The sequence below is a fragment of the Rhincodon typus genome, chromosome 26, assembly GCF_021869965.1.
Source record: "Rhincodon typus isolate 14 chromosome 26, sRhiTyp1.1, whole genome shotgun sequence".
Taxonomy (NCBI): Eukaryota; Metazoa; Chordata; class Chondrichthyes; order Orectolobiformes; family Rhincodontidae; genus Rhincodon; species Rhincodon typus.
In genome coordinates, this window is record NC_063357.1 from 31,252,853 (window position 1) to 31,272,588 (window position 19,736).

General features: G+C 39.2%; 2 protein-coding genes across 4 annotated transcripts in view; one reads left to right on the forward strand and one right to left on the reverse strand.

Annotated features, from left to right (window-relative positions):
- LOC109916765 (caspase-1-like) overlaps positions 1-3,438 on the forward strand; it is a 28,222-nt gene extending 24,784 nt beyond the window's left edge. For all 3 annotated transcript variants that reach the window (XM_048612683.1, XM_020516502.2, XM_048612680.1), the window contains one exon: positions 532-3,438. In XM_048612683.1, coding sequence (XP_048468640.1) covers positions 532-624 — 93 coding nt within the window. In that variant the 3' untranslated portion in view covers positions 625-3,438. The remainder of the gene's footprint in view (positions 1-531) is intronic.
- Positions 3,439-16,228: 12,790 nt separating this feature from the next.
- Positions 16,229-19,736, reverse strand: part of LOC109916764 (BICD family-like cargo adapter 1) — a 28,402-nt gene continuing 24,894 nt past the window's right edge. Inside the window, exons 9-10 of the mRNA XM_020516500.2 lie at positions 18,904-19,024; positions 16,229-17,287 (exon numbers count right to left, since the gene is read on the reverse strand). Of these exons, the coding sequence (XP_020372089.1) occupies positions 17,111-17,287; positions 18,904-19,024 (298 nt within the window). The 3' untranslated portion in view covers positions 16,229-17,110. The remainder of the gene's footprint in view (positions 17,288-18,903; positions 19,025-19,736) is intronic.

The following is a 19,736-nucleotide window of genomic DNA, read 5'->3' on the forward strand; positions in this document are numbered from 1 at the left end:
AACCTGTCCAAGATTGCCCATGGCCATGCAATGTTATAAAAATGGCTAACTACCGCACGTACTCAAAATAATTTTAAAAATTACAATTTCCTCATGTGTCGTAAGTGGAATACCCAGATAGAGAAGGCTGTGTAATCTCTCACTTATCTGAACTTCCTCTCAGTGACTGAAAAATGTAGTTTCAGTTCTATTTTATGTCCGCCTTTTAGTTTTAAACTAACGTTTAAATAGCAACATTACTGTACAGTGACAGCAAACAGTAGAAGTACATGAAGCAGGGAAAACATGAGGATGTTAATGTAAGACTAGATAAGTGTGAATAATCAGCAATAAGATAATAAAAGATGGTGAAATACTGAAAATGTGGAGCAGGGTTATGTAAGGATTAGGGAAGTGTTTGAAATAGCGCCCGTGTGTAGAGGTGTCATTGTAAACTGTAGGAAAGCACATCTACAGGTTGGTTGGCTCTGTTAGGCATTGTATTTGTAATCTTAGTTAGTAACTGGATTTCTGTGGCATCTCCCATTTCAGGTCCAACAGTCATTTCACAACTTTGCCAGACAGCTGCCTGTGAAGGAGAGAGGCACACTGATGAAGAAGTTTTATCTGTTTCCTGGCATTTAACACATCAATTTCCAGAAGTGAACCTCAAAGACTGACCCCATATCCTGCAGCAGAATAACAGAGAGTGCTCACAGATCAAAATTCCTTTCTGATCTGCTACTGGCATGGCAAAACATCCAAGTTTGTTTGGAGAATTATTCTTTAAAACTTTCGGGTGGAGAGGTTAGATTGTGATGAAAGCGGGAGGTTACATTTTAATTAATATGCTGAAAATGATAAATGGTTCATAGGTTAAAGGTTTCTTTGGATCCTAATTATAATCATGCTAAAATGATTAGTGCTTTTATTTGCTTTTCTGAAGCATTAGTAAATTCCTTTACCAAGACTCGAATAGATCAGTGCATTGCTAGTCTGAGCAATTTACAGTAATGTATATCACTGCCAGACTATCAAACCTGTTGACCTGCTCAGCCAACTGAGAGACCCTACTTTCTGGGAACTTTCCAACAAACCTGTGGGAAAAGTTTATCCATATAGCCCCTGCTTTCAACCTGATTTCCCTGGTATGATGTATCTCCATACTAGAAGTAATATCTTAAAAGCTATCAAGACAGACCTTTTTGACAGGATTTGTTCTTTCTTGGCAGGGGCAGCAGGTGTGGCTTAGTCGTCAGCACTGTTGCCTCACAGCACTAGGGACCAGGGTTCAATTCCAGCTTCGGGCGACTGTCTGTGTGGGGTTTGCACATTCTCCCCATGTCTGCGTGGGTTTCCTCCGGGTGCTCTGGTTTCCTCCCACAGTCCAGGGTGGTTAGGTGGATTGGTAAGCTGAATTGCCCACAGTGTTCAGGGATGTGTAGGGTAGGTGGATTAACCATGGGAAATGCAGAGTTGTAGGACAGGGGCGTGAGTCTGGGTGGGATGCTCTTTGGAGAGTCAGTGTAGACTTGTTGGGCCAATTAGCCTGTTTCTACACTGTGGAGATTCTATGGATTGGTAACATAGAGTCATACAGCATGGAAACAGACCCTTAGGTCTAACTTATCCAGGTTTCCTAAACTGATCTAGTCCCATTAGGCTGGATTTAGCCCATTTCCCGCTAAACCTTGCCTGAAAATGTAGCTGTCCAAATGTCGAAATTGTACCTGCTTCTACCACTTCCTTTGGCAGCTCATTCCACACATGACCGTATTTTTTCTAGAACTGGATGTCCATTGGGTTTCTATCATTAGGTTTTCATTTTTCTTGCTGCCATTGATCACACCTTGCACACGGTGCTGTAGATGCCAGTCAGTCAGTAATCATCCTTCCGCCTTTCAGCACAAAATGCAACAGAAAGTGCCCAGTTTCAGACTCTGATACCGACAGGAAGTGCAAGTGCTGCTTTAAGAATCAACATGAGCACATGTATTTTGCTTCTTCCCAGGAAATTCCAAGCTCCAAACCCCAGTGCATCATTGGAAAAGGTGTAGGCCATTCAACACATTGAGTTTGCTATAATGTTCAATTAGCTAAAGACGGATATACTTGTCTTAGAGTAGGTGCAAAAAAATTTCACTAGTTTGACTCCTGGGATGAGAAAGATGTCTTCAGAGGAGACGTAGTATGGAACTGTATCCTCTGGCATTTAGATCGCCACATTGAAATGTTAAAATTCTTAGAAGGTTTACTGAGTAGATGTTGAAGGATGTTTCCCTTGGCTGCAGAGGTTAGAACTAGGGGGCATTGATTGAAAGGTTTCAACTAAGATGAGGAAAAATTTCTTCACTCAAATTTCTGAATCTTTGGATTTCTGTATCCCAAATGACTGAGAATGCTTCACTAAAATGTATGTTCAAGACTGAAATTGTTGGATTTTGGAGAATGAGTGAATATAGAGGCATGTTGGAAAATGGAGTTGGTGTAGAAGTCAATCTGTTATCATACCCAAATGGCTGAGCAGAACTGAGGAGCCAAATGTTCCACTGCAGCTTCTATTTCTTATGATCAGTTAAACCAAGTCTGCACTTGGATTCCATTTACTCACCTCAGTTCCATATCTGGTGATATCTTTATTGCACACAACTCTATTGATCTCAGTCTTAGAAGCTCCAATTTACCCAGCAGCCATAGTCTTTCTGAAGTGAGAATTCCAGATTTCTCCAACCCTTTTGTGTGGAAAAGTGGCTTATCTCTCATTTTGAAATTATCCGTCTTCATTCGTATTTGACCTACCATAGCAAATATTTTGTCTACATCTACCCTTTTGTATTATGTTAACATTTTAAACATCCTGATCACATCGTCCATCAAACTCCTGTACTCAAGGGAGTACAAGCCGATTTATTGAACCTGTTCAGCTGTTTAACACTGTAGGCCATTCTGGTGACTATCTCTACGACCAGTAAATTGCAGTGTGCAAAATTGAACGCAGTAATTTGGGTAAGGTCAGATCCAAGGCTTTGTACAACATGTAAATGCAAGTGCATAACTAACACTTAACTGAGGACACAGCAGAAACTCAAATTATGCAATTCTTCAACTGAACAAATAGGGATTGGAATCAAAAATTTTGGGCAGCAGAGGGCAGTCACTACCAGACTTTGCCTGTTTGTGTGCAGTCACTCATGTAGTAACTTTGTCTGTTTGATGAGGTGAGTCTGTGTTTACATTGTTACTCTATACTGAAGATTCCAATCCATTTTATTCTCAGTGAAAATCTTGCAGTGGTTGGAAATGATTGAATTGTTGAATCTAACAGCAAGGTATTTTTTTGCTTTCGCTGGTTCATCTGAGTGTTGATAAAGCTTGTTGTTAGGTTAATTCATTTGCTAGTATTGCTACTGAGTTTTTAAAATGATACTTACGCTTTTTAATAAAGATAACTGTTGCAGTTTCGTTTGTCATGGTGTAGTTTATTTTAGTTGTTTGAGTGTTGAATAGATTCAGAAATATGCCAACAAACTCTTGGCAAATAAAACTGGCTGAAATTGTTAATTTTTCTTTTCATTTAGTACAAGGAACTCCCGTATGAGCTCATGGTTGCAGAATGATACAGATGGCTTCGTACTCTCAGGACATTAAATATTATGTTCCACAGTCTTATGGTGGGACTACTGTGAGTCAACGGTAGGGGTCCTTTGCCAACATGCCCAAGGCTTATAGAGAACTGGTCCATCTTTTACACTTGAATAGGTATTGAATACCTGCCAGTGGATTTTTTAACACTATTAACCATCAGTTTAATGCCCATTCAGAAAATCATAAGGACAAGATAGGCACTTCTGTTAAGCTCCCAACAGTGCTCCTCCATGTTGAACCTGATTTAGAAGAAATACTGAAGGTGAGAAGGGCACAGAATGTCCGCTGCATGGGAGACTTCCATACCCATTGCCAAATATAGCTCAGAAGTACAACATGGACTGAGCTGGTCCTGAAGATATCTTTGCTAGGCTGCCTGCGGCAGATGATGAGAGAAGTAAAAAGTGGAAAAACCCTACTTGACCATGTCCTTATCACTCTGTCTGGCTGTGCATCTGGCTGTGATGGCATTGGTAGCAGTGACCACTGCCCAGTCCTTCTGAAGACAAAGCCCAGTCTTCACATTGAGGATACTCTCCAGATTATCATTGTACTAAATGGGATAGATTCAGAACAGATCTAGCAGCTCAAATGCTGACTTCTGCGAGGAGCTGCAGGTTATGTTTAGCTGTTGTATTGTATCGGACCACTGCAGTGTCACTGTTTTCCCTCCATCAGTATCATCAAACCAAGGTATCAGCCCTGGTTCAATGAGGAGTGTTGGGGAATATGTCAGGAACTAGGCATACTTAAAGACCAAGACAGTCTGGTGAAACCACAACACAGGACTGCATGCAGGCTAGACAGCAGAAACAATACACCATAAACCAAGTGAAGCAATCCCTGAATGAATGGATCAGATCAAAGTTCTATAGTCCTGTCATGTCATAAATGGTGGAGGCGACTAAACAATGAATTGGAGAAGGAGCCCCCAAAACATGAGTGGCCCTGATAACAGCAGAGCTGAGCATGTCAATGTAACAGACTAGGCTTAAACATTTACAACTATCTTCAGCCAGAATGGATGATCTGTCTTAGTTTCCTCCACAGGACCTAAACAAGACAAATTCCAGTCTTCACTCACTTTGATTCACTCCATGTGATGTCAAGAAATGGTGAATTCACAAGATGTGGCTATGACAACATTCTGGCAGTAGTGCCGAAGACAGTTCTAACTGCACTCCAAGCCAAGTTGTTGTAGGTTAGTTATAATACAGAGATGCTTAACAATTGCCCAGGTATATCCTGCCCACGAAAAGTAAGGCACATACAGTCCAGTCAATTACTACCCTTACTTTCTTTTTCAATCAGCAACAAAATAACAAAAGATGATAACATGATTGATGACAAGTGATACTCGCTGAGCAATAACCTGCATACTGATTTCTCCGTTCAGGCTCTGCTGGTTTCTCTCATTACAGCTTTGGTCTGAACATGGACAAAAGAAAATCATAACATGGGATATAGGAGCAATAGTAGGTCATTCGGCCCTATCAAGCCTGCTGTACCAATCAGTAAGATCATAGATAATCTGATCATGTTTCTACTCCGTTTTCTCATTTGAACCCCTCCGCACGTAACCTTTTAGAACCAAAAATCTAATTAAGCATTAAATATTTCTGTTGACCCAACCTCCAATATTGAATAAGGCAAAGAATTCTAAACATTAACAATTCTATGAGAAAAAAAATTAATTACCATCTCCATCTTAAATGGCAGAATCTATTTTAAATCTGTGTCCCCTAGTTCTAAACTTACAGCAACTCAGCAAAGTTTCAATAGGAGCACCTCTCATTTTTCAAAAATTCAGTAAGTATAGGCCCAACCAATTCAATGTTTCCTTATAAGAAAACACCTTCATCCCAGGAAACAATCTAGTTGGCATTCTGAGTTACCTCCAACCAAATAAACTCCTTCGTAGACAATGAGTCTAAATCTATGTGCAGAACTTTTTTTTCAATTCACTCATGGGATGATGGCTTTGCTGGCTAGGCAGCATTTATTGCCCATCCCTAATTACCTGGAGGGCACTTAAGAATCAACCACATTGCTGTGGGTCTGGAGTGACATGTAGGCCAGACTAGATAAGAATGGCAGTTTCCTTCCCTAAAGGACATTAGTGAACTAGATGGGTTTTTCCGACAATCAACAATGGATTCATGGTCATTATTAGACTCTTAATTCCAGATTTTTATTGAATTGAAGTTGTTTAAGGTTTCTTTTTTCTTCAATCATAGGGTCAAAATTGGGGATGTTCACTGATGGTAGAAGCATTTGTAACTTCTCAGATAAAGAAGCCATCTGCAGTGACACCTGGACAACATCCAGGCTAGGGATGATAGGTGAAAACTAACACTTGTGCCAGTCAATGACCATCTCTGACAAGAAAGAATCAAGAATCTAGTTATCTCCTATAATTGCTGAATCCCCCACTCTACCATTGACCAGAAACTGAACTAGACAGCCATATAGATTCTGTGGTTGCAAGATGAGGTCAGAGTCTGAGAATTCTGCAGTAAGTACCTCACTTCCTGACTCCTCAGAGCATGTCCACCATTGATAAGCAGAAGTCAGGAGTGTAAGAAAATACTGTCCTCTTGCCTGAATGAATGCTTCAACAAGACTCAAGACATTCAACACCATCCAGGGCAAAGCAGCTCATTTGATTTACATCCCTGCATTATCAACTCTATGGTAGCAGTGCGTATTATCACCAAGGTGAACAGTAGAAACTCACCAAGGCTCCTTTACTCAAATACAAGAGGATGCACTCTAGGAGACGGAGCTGATGAATATTGTAGAGCATGGGTTGGTTGAGGCAATAAAGGCCTGAGGATTAAGGGTGTGATGTGTTAGGTGCATAATGAGACAGTGTTATGACCCACTTGGGAATTTGCACTGAATCTCAAGCCCTGCTGCTCCCAAGGTCACCGCAAAAGTTAATGATTTATTCAAAGTATGCAGAGTTGTTGTCAGGCTGATGCCATTTGATATCCATTACCAGTCACAATTGCACAAACCAATCAGTACTTATCGCTAGCATCGAGCAGCAGTGCTTTGCTGTCTACAAACAGCTCCCCCTACTGTTTGAACAAAGCAGCAATATAAACACCACACAATGAGTTTGAGTAACATTTTTAAAAATATAGCAAATTCTTCCAACACCTTCGGTTTTAATACAGTCCTTTTTCTATTTTAGCCCACAGTCAAAAATACAGAATATTGAATGGTAAGTATTAACAACAGCACCTTTTAAACCCATAACCTGTGCCATTTAGAAGGACAAGGGCAGCAAATGCACCAGAGTAACACTATCTGCAAATTCCCCTCCAAGACACTCACCATTCTGACTTGGAATAAGATTACTATTCTTTCGCTGTTGCTGGGCCAAAATTCTGGAACTCCCTTCTTTCCAGCATTGCAGGTGTACCTACATCACATGACATGTAGTGGTTCAGGAAGGCAAGTTACCATCAGCCACCTCTGTCATGGCAGGATGTCACAAGTTGTGTGCAACAGAGGTCTGTGCTTGGGTGTCAAGGTTACACAATTTACATAAATGATTTGTTGAAATGTTTGAGAAGTACATTTGCTGATGACACAAGTTTAGGAAGGAAAATGAGTTCTGAAAAGGACAGAAGGAGCCTACAAAGGGATATGGATGTGTTAATTGAGTGAACAAATATCTGACAAATGGAGTATAATGTGGAAAAGTGTTAAATTGTCCATTTTGGCAGACAGAATAAAATAGAATCTATTTTCTAAATAGAAGTTGTAGTGCTCTGAGATGCAGAGAGATCTGGGTGTCTTAGTGCATGAATCACAGAAGGTTAGTATGTGGGTACAGCAAGTAATCAGGGAATCTAATCAAATATTAAGGTTTATTACAAGGAGAATTGAATGCAAGAGGAGGGGGCCATGTTTCAGTACAGGGCTTTGGTGAAACCATATCTGGAATACTGTGTATGGTACTGGTCACTCCTTCTGCATTAAAGGCAGTTCAGATAAGGTTTACTAAACTAATACCTGTGATGAGCATGTTACATTATGAGGAAAAGCTAGAGAGTCTAGACCTGCATCTGATGTGATTTAGAAGAGTCAGATGTGACTTAACTGATAAATAAGATCTTGAGGGGATTTGACCAGGTGGATGTGAAATGGATGTTTCCTGTTGTGGGAAAATCTAGAACAAGGAGTCATAATTTAAAAATTCAAGGTTGTTCATTTAAGACAGATGAAGAAAACTGTTTTTCTCACAGAGGTTTGTGAGGAATGTAGAGGAATGTAGAATTGAGATTAAAATTAAGTCTTATTGAATAGTGGAGCAGGTTCAAAGGGCCAAGTCGTACCCTATTTGGATGTTCATATCACATCTGCAGACTTTTTGCCTCCTTGTCATGGCTTGCTTTCCTGCTTTGTAATATCAGCAAATTTGACTACAATACACTTAGTACCTCTATCCATACCTTTAATTTTAATTGTAAATAGTTGAGGTGTCAGCAGTAATCCCTGTGAAGATACGAGTCACTTGTCAGAAGTCAAGAATAACACTGACTAAAAAGAATGAGGAATTTAAGGTAATTAATATCAGGGTGAAAGATCTGGAATAAATTATGGGACTAAAATCCAACAAAACTTCAGGGTCTGATGGCCAACATTCTAGGGTTCTAAAAGTGAGAGCTACTAAGATGTTGGATACAGCAACTTGGATTTTCTGAAATTCCCTGGATTCTGAAATGATCCCAACAGGTTGGAAATTAGAAAGTAGGGTGAGAGACAATAGAGAACTCAGGTCATGTAGCTTTGCAGTAGTCATTGGGAAAGTGGTGAAATCTATTAAAAAGGAAGTTTAATAATACACTTAGAAAACCATAGTATTATTAGACAACATGGTTTTAAAAAGAGAAATCAAGTTTGACTAATTCATTTGAACTTTTGAGCATGTAACTAGTGGGGTTGCTAATGATGAAGTGTGGTGTCACATACACTAGCTCTTCAAACAAGCACCATTAATAATGCCAATCTCCTGCCTTTTCCCCAGATCCTTGCACACCATTTCTATCCACATACTCATGTAATGCCCTCATGAATGCCTCAATTGAACCTGCCTCCACCACATTTCCACGCTGTAGAAATGTCTGTGGGCATTTCCAGTCCAAAGATGCATAGGTCGGGTAGATTGACCATGCTAAATTGCCCTGTAGTATGTAGGCTAAGTGGATTAGCCATGGTAAGTGTGGGGTCGTGGGGATAGGCTCAAGGGCTAGGTCTGCATGGGTTGCTCTTTGGCAGGTTGATGCAGACCCGGTGGGCCAAGTGGTCTTTTTCAGCACTGTAGGGATTCTATGATTCAGTACGTTCCAGATCCAAACTATTCATTGCGTGAGAAAAGTTTTTCTCATGTCATTCTTGCTTCTTTTGAACATCCCTATAAATCTATGCTCTCTCATTTTTGTTCCTTTAATGAACAAGTACAGCTTTTCCCTATCTACTCTATCTAGCCCATTTATGATTATGATAACAAATCTCCTCCCAGCCTTCTTCTCTCCAAGGAAAACAGTCCCAACTTCTTAAATCTAACCTTATTACTGAAGTTTCTCCTTCGTGCAACCATTCTTGTAAATCATTTACGCGCTGTCTCCAATGCATTTGCATCTTTTCTATAATTTGGCATAATTTGACAGTAGTGGAGAGAGTGAATGTTTAAAAGAGATGTATGGGCACCGGTCCAGTAGGCTGCTTTCTCTTGGAAGATATTGAGCTTTTTGTGTGGTGTTGGAACTTTCCAAGACGTGGAAATATTCTATCATTCTGCTAAAGTGCTTCTTTGATAGTAGATAGGCTTTGGGGAATCAGGAGGTGAGTTACTTGAAGAATAATTCCCTGCACTTGAAGCCACAGTTTTAATATGGCTGGTCCAGTTAGGTTTCTAGTCATTGGCAATCCCTATGACGCAAATGGTGAAATGATGGTAATGCCATTGAATGTCAAAGAGAAATGATAAGACTCTCATGTGTGGAGCATGACCCATGTGTAGCACTTGTGTGATGTGATTGTTGCTTACCTTCCAGTTCTTCGCTGATATTCAAAAAGAGTCTAATGTGGCACTAGTTGGCTGGGTTGGACTTGTCCTGGTTTTGTATGCATGGGACGAACCTGTGAGAGTAGTTACGTTACTGCATAGATGCCTGTGTTCAAGTTGTACTGGAATAACTTGACTAAGGGTGCGGCTAGCTATGGCAAGTCTCCAGCACTACAGCCAGGCCAATGATGTTTTCAGCCATTTCTTGTGATCACATGCAGTGAATGAAATTGTCTGAACACTGGTATCTATGATGGTGGGAATCACCAGGCATCATTGAGAAGATTTCAGAGATTGTGAAAGGTGCACAGAAACAGAAAGATGTAACCAAAGCCAGACAGCTATCACAGGACTGTTGTGCATATTATTTTTATCATTAACATGTTTTAAACTTTTGAATTCCTCAAAATGATCTGCCCAAATATTTTCTCAAAGGATTTTAAGAAAATACAGGAAGAAGGAGTTTCCATTTCCTTGCGTCTTACCTTCTCAAAAACAGCAATCATACAAAATCAATTTGTTCAGCAACCCACAGTTTTCACAGCTATTAAACTGTGACTAGGTACAACAACAAATATCTTGTTGGAGTCGCCCATCCTGTGTTCACACCCTTCGAAGTTTTCAGGAAATAAGCAGCATTAAAGCCTTCAAATGTCAACCTGCAGTGGACTAACACTGGAGTGTCAGGGGATCTGCAGCAGTTCACTTTCAATACAAAATAATGTGACGGTACAGTGAAACTATGACTAGATACTGCACAAAAGTAAGTCAGAACAGAGATTAATAAACATGGATTTTGCTGGCATCCTTGTCCTGCACATTCTATCAATGATCTCACGCTTCATGCACTATCCAAACTCAATTCATTAACAGACACATAGGCAGATTATACGCTGAGATATCCATGAGTTCATCTTCACAAACCAGTCAAGATTTATTTTTCTGCAAGATGATATTTTTGGTATATAACTATGCTGAAGCTTACCACTACCTCATCTCTATCCAAATCTCTACTTTCATAAACTCGCATTGTCTGAGGATTTCACAATTCTTACAGAATGCATTCCCCTCAACTTTGCTGGGTGGTAGGTCATTGTCTTGAAGACTAATGACCTCGACCTTGACCTTGATTAGTCTGTAAATCATTTATCTCTCAGATGTGTTTTGCGGAGGCTATTCTTTCTAAACCCAGTAGTCAATCCATTACTTTTCCTGGAAGACCCTAAACCTAATGAATTTCCTTTGCAGAGAAACACTTCTCTGCTTATTCAGGTAGTTTCTTTAGAACATTATCTGGGGGATGTTTAATCTCATGAATGTCCACCTAGAAGGAAAAACCAGTCAAACTTGTAACTAATGCAACCTTAGGACAAGGTGCAGGACAAGGATGCCAGAACTGTGAGGAATTCTGAGGAAGGGTCACCAGACCCAAAACATTAACTCTGTTTTTTCCTTCACAGATGCTGCCAGACCTGCTGAGCTTTTCAGCAACTCTGTTTTTGTTCCTGATTTACAGCATCCGCAGTTCTTTCAGTTTTTATTTTGTAACTAATACATACTGGTCAGATTTGTTTTGTATACTTTAGAACAGTGCACCAGTATGACTGGTACATTGATTTCCAAGTGTTACCATTTTGGTACTGGTTTTTCCATCTGATGTATCATGGAAAATGGCTGTTCCATCAAAACAAGTACTTTCTTTTTGCAGAATCTTGGAGATATGAGCCAGTTTATTTCTTCTGAACTGCATGCTGAATCTGTGAATGTTGATCTGGCTTCCATGCAGTTGTTTGCAGCTCTTCATCATTTTGTGCCAGCAAATCTTCATTCTCAATCTTCCGACATATCTGTGTTGAAGAACCTAAACAGTTCACTTCAGCCTGGTGAATGGGCTGACGTCTTCATTGACCCTCATGGATGTCTTCCTGATAAATTATCCTAACCTCAGTTGTGGTGATGGAGGATTGCTGCTTTAGTGTTATCTCTGTCACTGGTACTGATAGCTCTTCCTTGGAAGTTGAATGATTGAAATTTGCTTCTGAACTTACATGTCTCATCATCTAATGAAAGTCAAATCTGCTGTATCAATTTTTCCACCATATAAAAAATTATTTTTATGCCATCATAGTTAACCTCAGTTGACTGTTCTTTTTGGGTTCTGCTATAAATCCAAGAAGCCTTGTACTCTTGTCATAGAGTCATAACAGTTGTACAACATGGAAACAGACCCTTCGGTCTAACTCGTCCACATCGATTAGGCATCTCAAACTAATCTAGTCCCATTTGCCAGCATTTGGCTCATATCCCTCTAACCCCTTCCTATTCATATACCCATCTAGATGCCTTTGAAATGTTGTAATTGGACCAGCCTCCACCACTTCCTCTGGCAGTTCATTCCATACACACACCACCCTCTGTGTGAAAAAAAATTGTCCCTTAGGTCCCTTTCAAATCTTTCCCTTCTCACCTTAAACCTATGCTCTCTAGTTTTGGACTCCCCTATTCTGAGAAAAAAATCTTGACTATTCACCGTATCCATGCCCATCAATACTTTATAAACATCTATAAAGTTACCCCTCAGCCTCTAACACTCCAGAGAAAATAGCCCCAACCTATTCAGCCTCTCCCTATAGCTCAAACCCTCCAACCCTGGCAACATCCTTGTAAATCTTTTCTGAACCCTTTCAAGTTTCACAACATTCTTCCTATAGCAAGGAGACCAGAATTGAACACGGTATTCCTAAAGTGGCCTAACTGATGTCCTGTACAGCTGCAACATGACCTCAACTCCTATAGTCAATGCACTGACCAATAAAGGCAGGCATACCAAACGCCTTCTTCACTATCCCACCTACCTGCAACTCCACTTTCAAGGAACAATGAACCTGCACTTCAAGGTCCCCTTGTTTGACAACACTCTCTAGGACCTACCGTTAAGTATATAAGTCCTACCTGATTTGCCCTAGCAAAGTGTAGCACCTCACATTTATCTATATTAAACTCCACCTGCCACTCTCTACTACTTGCAGGTGGTTCTACCTGCATGCAGTAAAAATTGTAATTTCCCACCTTCTGAGGGTAAAATCAAGGTTTTCAGTCTTTCGCAGCCAAACTGAAATTTTCTGCATTTCCATCATCAAAACAGACACTAACCTACCTTTCATAGCTTAAAACACAATGCACATCCCTTTCCAAATTCTCCAACAAAGCTTTATGGCAGCGGCCTTAACAAATCTTCTAGCCAAAATTGCAGTTTTAGTTATCGATTTCCAATTCTTACCACAGTCTTAAGAGGAAAATTATTGATCACCCATTTCAATAACGGTCTTACAAATCTTCCATCTGCCTCTGTTTGGCACTGCTTTCTTTATCTTCAATCTGTCATTTTTACCTCGTTAAATCTGCTTCACGATGTTCATGATTCTGTGGTCTCTTTATAAATTAAAACTAGGGCCCTTTACCATAACCATAGCTCATGGTGGTAATGCTTGTTATGAACTTATGTCTTTCCTTAGCTTCTATCTTGCCTAGTAGGGATTTTTGACTCTACTCTGAAGCAGTCGTTTCCCATCGAACCTCAAGTTACTGCTCCTAAAAAGCCTTCCTCTTTAAAAGACTTGTAAGTGCCAAATGTGACCAGATCTTTAAAGATCTTGCCAGCCCACACTATTTCCCCAGCTCTTCTTACCCTACTGGATCTGAAACATAGTTTCTGCCTTTTTGTTTCGTCCATGTGTTCTGCTGACTGTTTGTTTGTTCAAGCTCTTGTAGGTGCTTATTGACTTGTGTTTTTCTGGCTAGGCCAGTATTTATTGCCCAGAGGGCAGCTAAGAGTCAAGCATTTTGCTGTGGGTCTGGAATCATATGTAGGCCAGACCAGGTAATGATTGCAAATTTTATTCCCTAAAGGCCATTGATGACCCAGATTTTTTTTTAAACAACAACAATCGACAGGGGTTACATGGTTGCCATTAGACTGGCCTTTTATGCCAGAATTTTATTGAACTCAAATTTAACGAACTGCTATGGTGAGATTGAAATTCTTGTCCTCAAAACATTAGCCCAGGATTCTGGATTACTAGGCTGATGACCCATATACATTTGTGTGTAAAATCACTACTGAGCCTTTTGTTTTTAACCATCATCCTTGATGGCCAGTGAGTCTCACCACTATACCGTCACTTGCACGACTTCAGCATTCTTAAATCTGGAAAATTCTTAAGAATAATATATTCATTTGTCTCCTGAAATTTTTTCTAGATCCAATTGATTTTTTCCAGCATTGTTACCTGTGGTAGGTAAGCAACAATGCTTAAAGTATTTTTTTTTTCTGAAGAAGGGTCCAGACCCGAAACGTCAGCTTTCCTGCTGCTCTGATGGTGCCTGGCCTGCTGTGTTCCTCCAGCTCCATACCTTGTTATCTAATGCTTAAAGTATGTGGTTCAGAACCAACCAGCTAATGATTATAGTGCTGCCACTATACAGAGTCTAGCACCTATTTATTTAACAGTGTTAAAGGGTGAACATTAGTCAGTCTTATTGAGAAGAGGCATTTGTCCAAATGAGTTGTAGTTTATTGCATGATAATAAGTAATACAAGTTGCATTGGCTGGTTAGATAAGATAACAGACTATCAGGACACTGTTGACACATCTATCTCCATGGAGATCTCAAACTACATTAATTGTTTTCCCCCACCTAATGACATCACCACATAGGGTGGAACTTAATGTAGTTTCCACCATTAACCTTTTCAGAACTATTACCTTATACAAATACCCACAATGAACACATTATAAAAGGAGCAAAGTGGAAATTAGTTTAGATGGGCCCAAAGGTTCAAGGTCTTCGTTGAGTTAATTGATATTCACCAATTGAAATATGATAATTGGCCACAATCCCTGTGGAAAGTGAAACAATGCAATTGTGATGACTCAGTAGCCTATTTCTGAATCATTTTTAATGTTCCTTCCATTAAAGGCACTATATAAATGGAGTGTTTTTTGCACAATATCTGCCTTCAGTGTTAATACACTTCCTCCAAGTACATTCTCCTTTTTAAGGTTCCACTATTTGAAACACACTATGTCAGTTAAGAGTTGTATAATTTGTCATATGAAACAAAAATAAATCTGATAATTATTGTTGTTGCCCAAACAATGCAGCAATGCTTGGCAAAGTGCATCAGATGGGGAGATTACAGCTCTAAGAAACAGGAAAGCTAGTCTATTGATGGGGCAGATGCCTGACAGATACATAGTCTGTAGTAGACTGAAGCAGTAGGTTCAGATAGTCAGTTGTTGGTAGAAATGGGACAAACAGTAGTGACTGGGTGAATAACATAGCATTTATTGCCATTCAACACAAAAACAGCTCATTTAATAGGTATTGCATCAACCACTTTAAACATTGACTGCCGAGCAGTGGCAACAGCATGTAATAGGCTATTTTAGCAACACCTGCCAAATGTACAACCTTTAGAAGATCAAGGGCAGCAGGCACACGGGAATACTACTAGATACAAGTACCCACCAAATTCACACTCCATTCTGCCTTGGAAATATACCATTGTTCTCTCATCATGGCTGGATCAAATTCCTGCAAGTCCTTATCTAACTTCTACATCAAATAATCTGCAATGGTTCAAGAAGGCAACTCATGATTACCTTTTCCAGAACAATTAGCACTGGGCAATAATTGCTGACCTTGCCAACAATGCCACATCCCAGGAATAAATAAAAGGATTGATTGACACAACTGTATTGAGCAAGTATCTGGATTGAATGTTTGCAGCTTTCGCAGTGCTTTGTGTTACTTAAGTTTGTTGTGACTTGATGGCTAATCAAAGTCAGGCAGACAGAGCCAAATCTCACCCTGGCTGAATACGTCAACATCTCGTCATGGAAACCTGGCTCCACTCCAGAGTTTTTACTTGTTTACTTCCTCGAGCTCATTACGGTCTTAGATTTTGAATACAGGCAGTGTACATGTCCAGTTTATAAATGTACATATATGATATACACTATGATTAAACACCCATATATAAGACTGAGAGACACTGTCATGGTAGCTTTTTAACGTGTAAATGTTAAAATTTTTTCTTCCTCTCCCAGAGCTTCCCAAACCTTTGCCCACTGTGAATCCATGTTGAGGTTTGAAAATTGTTGCAAGTGCATTGTGAGAACTGAGAGCGCAGAGCAGGGGGGCTGTGATAGGAAAGGCCTGGCAGAGTGGAGAGACAGCTGTTATTACTTGGTCAGAGATTAGCCCCCAACACCACCCCCCCAAAAAAAAAATTCAGCTTGCAAGCCCAGTTAGGATCCAGACCCCTATTATGAAACGTCTGGTTTTACACCAGAAATTATTACAGTGTATTTGACTGTTTTTGCATTATAAAACATGTATGTGTGCGTCTCTACAATATTGTTCAGATAGCCATTATTGATAATGGATATATATACACACATGAACAATTAATGTGTTTGTGTTTTTTCCCCATAATTTAAGAACTCAACGATTATATTATTGTGAAGTAATAAATAACATTTATTCAACAAGCTTTACATGGCACCATCTAGCCATTGGAGAACCTGTGAAATAACTATAAGCTATTTTTTATATATTATTACAGTTTAAATAAAAAGAAACAAAAAAAAAAACTTTGTATACTGGAAATAAAAATACAGAAAAGGCTAAAAATACATAACAATACCATTACCTGTAAGAAGCCAGACAGGTTACTCTTTTGGGTATGAACCTTCCAGCATAACTTTTGGGATTCTGAGAAAGACCTAAACTCTGAACCAGTCTTTTCCCTTTACAGAAAGTGATTGAACTTCTGTTCATCATCAGCAGTTTGTATTCTATTACAAAACAAAATAGAAATCCCAGTTCTTTATTCTTTTAAAGAAACCTTCATTAATCACCAGTTATGGAAAAAAGTATTGAGCACCTTGAGCTTCATGCAGCCTGTCATGAAGCCGGTAGATTTAATGTTACACCGCGTAAAATAAACACTTTTATATTTGTTGAGGTCTTGACAACCCATCCATCTCCTCTATTTTTTTGTTTTGCAACATCTGCAGATGCTGTCTGCAGAATCTTGCAACATTGAAGTCTCGACCTTTTCCTTTTTACAATTTTAATTGATTTTTTTCTCATTTTCTTTTTGTCAAAATAATTCTGCAGCCAGCAGTCCACATCCCTGGCTTGAGGCTTTTTCTTGATCAATACCCAAAATTCGGTGGCATTTTCTATATAACAATTTTGGAGATAGTCTGTCTCTCTGGAGGTTTGATACACTCTGTAGAATAATTTCCCAGCAGATCAGCCACGTGGTTTATAAGTGGTCAGAAAAGGCTGATGAAGATTGTAGTGAGGAAAGATGTCTGAGGCAACCACTGCTCACCTCTTAAATAATGAGAGGAAGCCTTTTCCTTCGGGAATCTGACTTCTGCGGAGAAAGGAGTAGCGATGTTTGGAATCCCCGTACTGGCTGTGATTTTGGGAGGAAGAATTCAAGGCCTGTTCCGTCTTCTGTTGGGTTTTCAGTTGCTGACTTATCACAAATTGCATGTCGTCCTTTCAATAATACAACAAAAATGGAAACAGTAATTTTTTTTGCTGGTTAAGCAATCTAACCACGTAGAATTATATCTATCAGTTCAAAAGGTCCATGAAGCCATTTTTTAAAATTACCCCAACTACCTACTTACTTGTTGACCTGTCAATTGTTGCTTGATCAACTCATTCATTTAGTTACCAAATCATTTATTCAATCTATGAATCTATCTTCCCATCAAGTTCCCATCCAATTTATCATTACACATTCCATACCACTTTTCATACATTTAATATCAATCCACTCAGCTCTTTAGTCATCTCCCCATTCAAGCAATACCATATATACAGTCATACATTTATGACCACTGAAAATCTTCCTAACAATAATTAGTAGAGCTACACTGACTGTCAATATCTGTCCTTTTTCGGGTGAGTTCTGGAAGACAAGATTTATATCTGCATATTGAGGCAGATATTGTAGTCTGATGATTTATGGAAAATAACTATGTAGCTATGTACCACAAATGTTTTTAGCTACATCAAAAATAGTGCCTGTTATACAAGTCATATTGGTTACATAACATGATGACTAGAACCACAGATTAACTTCTGTTTCTCCATGATCTGAATAACTCTAGTTAATGGTAAACCACAGATTCTTGATGCATACTCTTTTTACACAATATATATTATAGATAATGGTCAGTTTATTAATTATTTAGTCTTACTTTCTTTTCGTTACTGTTCTTAATGCTGTTTGATCCAGACAAAGTCAAGTGATGTTCTTTCCTTCAAGTTGGTTTGAGACTAAACCTTGGAGAGTGAAGTTGTGGTGCAGTTACAAAGGAAAATAAAGATAACTGCACTTTACTGGCATTTCCCAGGGATTCGTCTTTGGTTGAACTTTCACTATTGAAACCTACTTTCCCTCTCTTCTCATTTTGTTCCATTCTCAATGTCCTAAAGAGTGCTGTTTTTGATTTCTGCAACTGTGTTGTTCTGCTCAGTTTTACATTCCCCTCATAGCCCAGCCTGCAATCCTCTCCCAACATCATTCCTGTCTAAATTTTGTTATTCCCATTCCCACCTCCCTTAAATGTATTCACCCCCTCCAACTCAAAGCATTAAAATGTGGTATCACTCTTCTCTTCAACTCATCAGCTACCAAAATATATCTCAGTGGTTATTCACACAATGTACTGCTCTATGTGATTTACATAATGGCCCCATGATATATAAAACATATTGGGATAGAATACTAACATGTTACAGCAAGAAACAGGCTATCTGGTCTATAAGTCTGAGATGGCACACGTCTCCATGAGGCATTATCTTCAATCACACTCTCCTGCTCACTTACCACAACTTTTAATGTTCTTCCTTTTCAAGCAATTCATTTTAAAAAGTATTCATAAACTGTCCTTCACCAATGTTTGTGACAGAATTCCACATTATGACCATCCTGTGTTCAAAAAAGTTTTCTAAACTCTCCTTTGAATTCCTTTATAGTTTTCTGAACTTGAATCTACTCCATCAACTAATGGAAACTAACAATCAATAGTTGCTTCGTCACAATCCTTCAATGTCCTTGAAGACTTCAATTCAGTCATCCATTCTATTAGCTGCAGACATACCTGCCAAGCTTCTAGCTCCTGTGACAGACCCACTTTCTGTTGAATGGTCTCCAGAAGCTGGGAGTTCAATGACTTCATATCCATCTGACAGTTGAGCAGCTCTGCTTCCACTGCATTCTTTCTGTAAAAGCATTAGTTATTATTTATCACTTCTTCCAGTTTAACTGTTACAAGTGTAAGTTTCACATGCATTCTGATGTTCCATTAAATAGGCATTTCCTTCTTTTCCCTTCCTATGTCAAATGTGGCTCAGTTGGTAACAGTCTTAACTGTGAGCAATAAGGCTTATTTATTCAAGTCCCATTGGACTTGACCACTTAGAACAAGGTTGACATATGACTGCATTACTGGAGGAGTGCTGCTTTTTAGAATGAGATGCTAAACCAAGGTTCCAAACATATGGCACCATTTCAGAGAGGAGCAGGGGAGTTAGTACTGGTTTCATTGTCCAATATTTAATTGCTCCATCAAAATTACTAAAACAGATGATTGAACCATTATCACAATGCTGTTTATCAGTTCTTACTGTCTGTAAATTATCTATTGTGTTTCCTATGTTAGGACAATGAATACATTTCATATTTAGGTAGATTGTATCAGGTGATTGTGAGAAGGGTTATATAACTAGAGTACAAGCCATTTTTTCACAAAAGACTTGGTGCCACACCCGAACTCATTGGTCAGTATAAGCATTATGACTTAAAAACAGCATCAATAGACAAGGAAAGCCCAAAAAAATGTTAGCACCAGAGCAGGGAAGGGCAAGGACTGAGTTAATCTCAGTCAACAACAGCAAAATTTTAGGTTTATATAGTGCCTTTCAAGTAGTAAAA